Source organism: Miniopterus natalensis, chromosome 4, assembly GCF_054644295.1.
Source record: "Miniopterus natalensis isolate mMinNat1 chromosome 4, mMinNat1.hap1, whole genome shotgun sequence".
Lineage (NCBI taxonomy): Eukaryota > Metazoa > Chordata > Mammalia > Chiroptera > Miniopteridae > Miniopterus > Miniopterus natalensis.
Genome location: NC_142084.1, coordinates 98,846,028 through 98,853,551, shown reverse-complemented (window position 1 = coordinate 98,853,551; position 7,524 = coordinate 98,846,028). Strand labels below are relative to the sequence as shown.

Below are 7,524 nucleotides of genomic sequence, written 5' to 3'. Positions count from 1 at the left end.
CTCAGTGCCCGGCACACTGCAGACGTGCAGCAAATATTAAAACGATGAAATGAACTCATTTGGTGAGAACACAGAGAGAGGGGGGCCGGTCCCAGAGCCGCTGGGCGGCGGGCCGCGTGGGCTGGCTCCATGCAAGGATGTTCCTGGTGGGAAAGCAGCATGTGTGAGGGGCCAGCCCTTCCTCGTTTCTGGAGAGGGCTGAGGTCACCGGGCTGTGTGGCTGGAGGGCAGGGGTCAGGGCTTCACGGGGAAGGGGGACAGGCTGGGGCGTGCCAGGAATCCTGAGTGCTCCGTGGACCCTACGTGTCTGTTGTGTGGGGGGAGGAAGTGGGTGTTCACAGTGGTTCTTGGCCAAGGACCTGGTGGCAGTGTGGGGAGGAAGGGCCGAAGGGCCTGACCCGGCATCAGGGCGGCCAGAAGGGAGATGAGAAACAGGGAGGGCTGCTGGCCTTCCCACCGGACCCAGCCTTCTCTTTATTTCATGGGCGATTTCAAATGTGTGCGCACGTTAGCGGGGCAGCCCTTGGGGCACATGCTCCCCCCCTCCCGCCCACCCTGCCCTTCCCAGGGAGAGAGAAATCGCCCAAACTTGGCCGCCTCATTGGCAGCCCCAGAGCCTTGGCACAGCTCAGAGCCTTTCCTTTGAGTCCCAGGCTTTGTGGGCTTAATTAACAGCTCGGGCACCCCTCCCTCAGAAAGGACACAGCACCATGGAGACTTCCCGTGGAGTCCCCGGGCCACAGCTAGTGGGGCGGCCCCTCCAGGAGTGTGCGCTGGGCTCCCAGGGTGCTAACGGAAGGTGTGGCCAAGGCCGTCAGCTGGCCCCAAGCAGGGAGCTCAACCCTCTGCTCGTCCCCTTCATGCCACCTGCTGTCCTGCGCCACACCCAGCAGCACTAAAGGAACAGATGTGGATTCTGTCTTTTCTCCCATATTCCCTGGGAACCCCATATTTAAACCATCCTGGCAAAGGCCTGGGGTAACTCAGTCCCCAGGCTTTAGGGAGGCCCCCGTGCTCCTTGCAGACCAAGCAGGTGCTGCTTTTAAATGGAGACTTCCCCAGGGCACGGAAACCGGGAGAGGATTGTGTGCCCGTGTGAGTGCGTCTGCCGCATGTTTCTGGGTTCACACAGGGCTTTCCTACCACTGGGGGAGGCCCGAGGTTGGGCCTTACCCCATTCTCTGCGGCCATCTCAGCCGGGACCCCAGGCCCTGAGATCCCTGGGGCTGCCTCTGTCCTGGCCCCAGCCTCCTGGGAGCCCGCCACAGGCCCAGAAGGCCCCGCCGCTCCTCTGCAGAGCAGAGTCTCCCGGTGCCCGCTGCTAGCACCACGCGCGGTGACCGGGCTGCCAGGACGGGCTTGGGCGCAGCCTGTGGCCAAAAAACAGGGGTCACACAGGGGCCTCAGACCAACTCTGCCCAGGGTGTGAGGGCTGGGCAAGCAGCGCATGCAGACAAACCACAGACACACCTTGTTCTGTGCAACACACACTGGGAAGCAACCCTTCCTCGGAGAGGAAACAGCAGACAGAACAGAAACAGGTTTCCTAGAAACCAACTTTCTATGTCCTTGGCAGCTGCGCTTGATTCCTAAGCAAAGTACTCCTTCCTGCTTCTGAAACAAAAGTGAAATAGAATCTGGAGAAATATGCTCCCTCCTCTTTTAATTTCTTTTTAAAAATATGTCTTTATGGATTTCAGGGAGAGGAAGGGAGAGGGAGAGAGGAGGAACATCAAGGATGAGAGCGGGGCATTGATCGGCCCCTGCACGCCCCCCCACTGGGAATGGAGCCGGCCACCCGGGCATGTGCCCAGGCCCGGAATCGAACCAACCTCCTGAATCCTAGCTCGACGCTCAACCGCTGACACCACAGCCGGGAAGTAATTAAACGTGCCAGGCTCACGGCGATTATGACAAATATGCTGCAAAACAATTTTTATTTACAAAGGCCAATGACAATGAGCAGCAGGGAAAGCCTGTCCCTCCCGAGACTCAGCAGCAGCGTACAGGCCAGGACAGGTCCGAATGAAAACGCCCGGCCAGGGGCGCTGCTCCCTCCCGAGCTGCCGGGGGCCTCACATCCCAACTTCCAGACGAGATCTCTCTGGTCCTAAGGATGCTGGCCAGGTGGTGGTCAGCTTCTCAGGGCCCGGGAGGAGCTCAGGGAGGCGGGACCCTGGCAGGTCTGTCAGCTCCCACGTCCCGTCTGAGCCACACGAGCGCAGGCTCTGCTGCTGAGCCGTGGGGGGCGCTCAGTGGGCTTAGCTGGGCTCTGAGGGGGCCCCAATTTTATCTGGGGCTCGAAGGCAGCGGCTTCTACAAAGACCTTTACTTCTCAGAGAGGGGGCAGAGCCATGCTGCCTGGGGCTCTGCAGAGCTGGGCCGGGCGTCTGCCTCTCCGGAGGACAGCACACTGTCAGACGGCACAGCCGGGCGTGCGGTCAGGGCCGCTTATCTGAGTCCCTCCTCACCCGCAAAAGCCCCTTCTCCCCGGCCAGCCCAGCGGCACCCCGAGGTACAGCACCCACGGAAGCCTGGGCACTGCAGTCTGGCCGGCCCCTGGGCCCTCTGCCCCGCCTCCCGGAGGGGCTGCCCCTGCCCCCCAGGGGTCACACTGCACACGGCCCCCGCCTCCCCGCCCCCGGCTCCGCACATCCGCCCTGGTTCAGCCTCCCTCTTCCTGCCGAGTCTGGGCCCACTTCCCACCAGCTCCAGCCCCCCCGCAGCTTGTCCGTGTCCATGTCCATGTCCACGCCCACGTTGGTGGGAGATGTGAGCCAAGGACAACAGGGCACAACCTGGATGCGCATCATTGCCACACAGCACCTGTGGAGGCCCAGCCACCAGGGGTCCTGAGGGGTGCCCCGGAGCCTGTGGGACAGACAGCGCCTCCTCCGGACGGTCCCCCACCCAGGCAGCCAGGCCGTCACGCCGGTCCTGCCGATCCAGGGCACCGAGGGTTACAGATGTGCTGTTGTCAAGGGGAAGGTGAGGCGCAGGTGCTGGGGGGACCCGCCCCGCCCTGTGAGCCACCCAGCCACCCCACTCCCACCCGGGGAAATAGGACCTGGGCCTTCGGCGGCTAACTGGAGGTCAGGGTCCCTGCTCCTGACCTCTCTTCCCTTTCCAGCCCCCACCAGAGACCTCAGTCTTGCTACCTCCTGAAGCCCCACCCCCGAGGCTCACCCCAGCTCTGCTCACCCACCTGGCCCTACCCCTTGCTGGGCCTCCCACCTGGGCGGCTGGGTGCAGCGTGGGGCACAGTGGAAGGCAGGCCCTCAAGTCCCCAGGCCCAGGCCCGAGCCTTGCAAGCGCCTGGCATGGGCATTCTCCAGGAACAATCGCAGTGTCTGAGGGTCCCAGGGCCGCAGGCAGGCCTTCCCCACCAAGGGCTGCACACTGGACATCGACAGTCCCTGAGGTATGTCGTTTACTGAGGTAGACCAGCAGCGCTGGACCCAGGAGGCCCAGGGCACGGCGACCGTACATGTCCCCATGGCAGGGGCACGTTCTCAGGAAACTCAAGTTCATGGGCTCAACTTGCCCTTCTCAGCTCTGCCCACCAGCCAGGCCCCCGCAGGTCTCGGTGCACAGATGGGGATGCCCCGCAGGACCTGCTCCCCACTCTGGGCAGGGCTTGCCCTCCAGGCCCAGGGAGGGTGCCCTCCCTCACCTGGGGCTCCTTAAGGGAACAGAAATGCAGAAAGGCCCACTTTTGGTCCAGGGGCAGGAGTGGCCTCACAATCAAGAAGGCACGTGGCCCCTACACTTCCTGCTCAGCTGGCTCGGGCTGACCTTTAGCTCTGACCCTGGCACCCAGCGTGGACGGGTCAGGTTCCCTGGGACAGACCCAGTGGATAAAACAAAGCACTGGGCAGCGCCCAGCTCAGCCGAGACACCAGGCAGCCCAGCGGGGGAAGGAAGAAGGAAATGGACCTGGCAGCCCACAGGCCGAGTGAAAATTAAATGAACGGGGCTTGGCTCAGTGTCTTCAAGGTCAAGGCTGGGCTCCCTGGTGGACCCCAATCCCGGGTGATGTGCGGGCGCTGAGAACCACCCTGTGAACCGCAGCTGAGAGCAGGGGGCAGTGCGACCACAGCCCCCCAAAGGTGAGAGGAAGGCGCGCAGGGTCCTTACACAAACCAGCCGCGCGAGAGAAGCTGGGGATGCTGAGTGGAGAGCAGGTCCGTTCTTTTCCTAACGAGATAAAGCACTTTGCAGTTCTAGGTCTCTCCTCTCACGCGAGCCCTCTTAACCTAACCTTCCGCAGACAGGGCGTCGCCCCGTGGGACACACCCATAGGGACTGAGGGCAAGGGGCAGGGGGGCGCTTTTCTTCAAGGGCGGAGTCGGAGCCACGACAACCTCGTCGGAGTCGTCGGAGTAGGCGTCTTCCCAGCGTGGAGATGCCGAGGGCAGTGGCTCCGAGGGAGGGGGCTCTGCTGAAACGAACCGGAGAGGGAGGCGGTCACGTCAGCCGCCCAGACCCTGCGTGCAGCACCTCTTTCTGGGTAGGCGGGCCCAAGGCCACTCCCCAGAGTAGTGTTGGACAGGCCGACCTCAGAACCGGCCTCACACCGTCATGGCCTCCCATCACCCCCTAGTCACCCCACCTCAGCCTCCTGGCCCAGCTCCGAACACTCTGGCCATTTCCTGGAAGCAAAACAAGCGCGTGTGGCAGGCAGGCCTCGGAGGCGGCGGAGTCTGGGGGGTGCTACCCGAGTCGGCCTCGAGCGGCATCCCAGGGCCTGGTGCCGGTGGCGGCTGAGGTGCTCGACCAGTGGCCACCAGCTCCCAGTGAGCTCACCCACTGAAGGGGAGAAGGCAGGACCCAAGCTGTGACCACAGGCACACCTGAGCCGCCACCTCCAGACCAGATGGGCCCTGGGACCCGGGTGATGGAGGCGAGGAGGGCAGGCCCTATACCAACAGCCACAGAGAAAGCTCCTGTTCTACTGCTTTGTAAAGATAAGTGTAAAGCCCTGGCTGGTCCGGCTCCATGGTTAGAGCGTCAGCCTGCGGACTGAAGGGTCTTGGGTTCAATTCCCACCAAGGGCACGTGCCTCGGTTGCAGGCTCATTCCTGGCCCCTGGTCGGGGCTCGTGTGGGAGCCAATCGGTGTCTCTCTCTGCCCCCCCCTTCCACTCTTTGAAAAGCAGTGGAAAAAATATCCCCAGATGGGCATTAAAAAGCAAACAAACAAAACAGGTGAGAGTAAAAGTGACCAAGCATGGACTTGAAATAAAAGGGGAGGAAACTAAGACTCATCGCACGGCAGATGCTCTAACTGCATCGGCTTCTTCCTGTAACTTTCAAGAGAATTCTTACTAAAGGGGAAACTTATGAAATTAAAAACATCAGTTTTCAACATTAAAGTCAAGTTTTCTCCTGTGAAAACAGACAATCGGATGGAACCGGGGCTTGATGGACCCGGTCGCCTGGGGAAGCAGGCTGAACGCGGACGTGCCCTGCGCCGAGTCGGTGGCGGCGGGGAGCCCGCACTCTAACGTCCCCGGCGCTCAGCGCGAGGCGGGAAGGTGGATCTGCCTCCAGGCCGCCCCATGGGCCTGCTGAGCCTGGCGGAGCCCAGAGTCCCAGCCCAGGGGCCCTGGGGTTTTGTGCATCTACACACTGTCCCTGAGGTCCCAAGACTGCTCATTTGTCCGCTGAGCTCTACAAATGGAGGCTTTGGAGAGAATATCCAAGTCTGAAGCTCGCTAGCGAGGACAAGGCTGGAAAACCAGCCGAGGCAGATAAAAGGCGATTTCCAGGCGGTGCTCTTGGGTGACGCCTGGGGCAAACCCCGCGTGCGGCCTGTCCCAGAACCCCCAGGCAGCCCCAGGGAAGGGCTTCGGCCGCTCCTGCACGGCGACTGCTCGCGGGGCCTGGCCTCCCACTCACCAGGACAGGGCTGCGGGGCTGGTCCCTCCCTGGCGTCCCCACTGCTCACTTCGCCCTCTTCCTGACCTGGAACGACACGCAAACGAGAAGCAGGCGGTCCGCAGTCGGCATCAGGCCGGCACAGGGCCGGTCACATCCTCCGTCTCCCCCCCGACATTCTTGGTTCAGAAAAACTGCTTCCAGGCGACCATTTCACAGTGTTTACAAACATCGAGTCGTCCTGCTGTTCACCTGAAACTAACAACGTCACCCGTCGGTTACACCTCAAGCCCCAAACCCCTTGTACGCTCGCCCTGATGGAAGACCCTGCCGCCCGCACAGCCTGCTCCGACTCCATCTCCCACCTAAGGACGCAGCGCCGACAGGCTTCCTGGAAACCGCCACGGTGGCAGCACCCGCTCGGCACCTTCCCAAACGGGACCCGAGGCTACAGAGCTGAGGAGGCGGCGCAGAGACGAAGGCACGAGGCAGGACGGACCTGCAGGACGGCCCCAGGCCCCAGATTTGGGGACTGAGAGCAACTCCCAAGCTGCCACCTCGCATGCGAGGGGATGAGCCAGCCCTTGGAGGGAGCCGGGCAGGGTTGGGCCGGCCTCAGTGTCCGGCCACCCCAGGTTTCCCCAGTAGTGGTCTGGACCTTAATGACCCTGAAAAGGAAACACGAGCAAAACCAGCCACCGGGGAAAACGCTGGCCCGAGGGAGGGAACCACACCCCCCAGCTGGAGCTGAGGGCAGTCAGGACACAGGCGCCCTGAAGCTCCGACGGGGGGCCTGCAGGTGACGGTGGAGACCGAGGTGTCACTGACGCCGGACTGTCTGGCCCTTTGAGCTGTGGGAAGTACCCTGGGCTCATCTGTTTCTCCTACAACCCACAGGAAAGGGCCGGAGCTGTGGCAGGGAGGCTGGGCGGAGGCATCTCCCAGTGACTTTGTCCGCAGGCGGCCACAGGTGGGCCCAGCCCCTTGCATGTGCTCACACGCCCCACGCCGCGGGGACAGGGCGGCTGTTTAGGCTGGAACCTCCGAGGGCGCTCTGGCTCTAGCTCCGACAGCCAGATGACAGGAACTTACCAGCAGGTGCCACAGGGAGACCGGGAGGGGAGGGCGTGCCACACGTGCCCGAAGCAGCCGTGGTCTTCGCAGGAGCTGCGGTGTGAGGTCTTTGACTGGAAGAGAGAGAGACTCCAGCTGATCCCGACGGCAGGCTCACTGGTCCCTGGAGCCGCTGCCTGACAGGGCAAGGAGCACCGCAGCCGCCCCCGGCCGAGCCCTGGTCCCGGCAGGCTGGCCGCGCAGGCCTCGCTGTCTCCTCGGTCAGCCCACACTCACTGAGGTCCTGAGGTTGGGCCTCAGACCCCCCTCCCGGCCGTGTCTCTGTGCTGAGGTGCCGCTGTCACCTCCGGGCCCTGGCCAGCTGCCCAGGGGAGGACCTGCCACCATCAGATGGAGCCAGGCCTGCGACTGACTAGGCTGGCCCTGCTGCAGAGGGAAGCTGTCGGCCTAACCGTGACGGGCGCTGTCCGCCACGGAGGCTGCGCAGCAGGAGTCTGGGGAGGTGAGAGCGCGGTGCTGGTGGGACCGGGAGGGGCCTGAGCTTCCCAGGCAGTGGACACTGGCCATACCC

General features: G+C 63.1%; 1 protein-coding gene across 1 annotated transcript in view; it reads right to left on the bottom strand.

The window, feature by feature from the left end:
* Window positions 1-3,413: 3,413 nt before the first annotated feature.
* The window catches only part of IQCE (IQ motif containing E), a 29,865-nt gene continuing 25,754 nt past the window's right edge, over window positions 3,414-7,524 (bottom strand). Inside the window, exons 21-23 of the mRNA XM_087817029.1 lie at window positions 6,972-7,066; window positions 5,901-5,966; window positions 3,414-4,438 (exon numbers count right to left, since the gene is read on the bottom strand). Of these exons, the coding sequence (XP_087673155.1) occupies window positions 4,257-4,438; window positions 5,901-5,966; window positions 6,972-7,066 (343 nt within the window). The 3' untranslated portion in view covers window positions 3,414-4,256. The remainder of the gene's footprint in view (window positions 4,439-5,900; window positions 5,967-6,971; window positions 7,067-7,524) is intronic.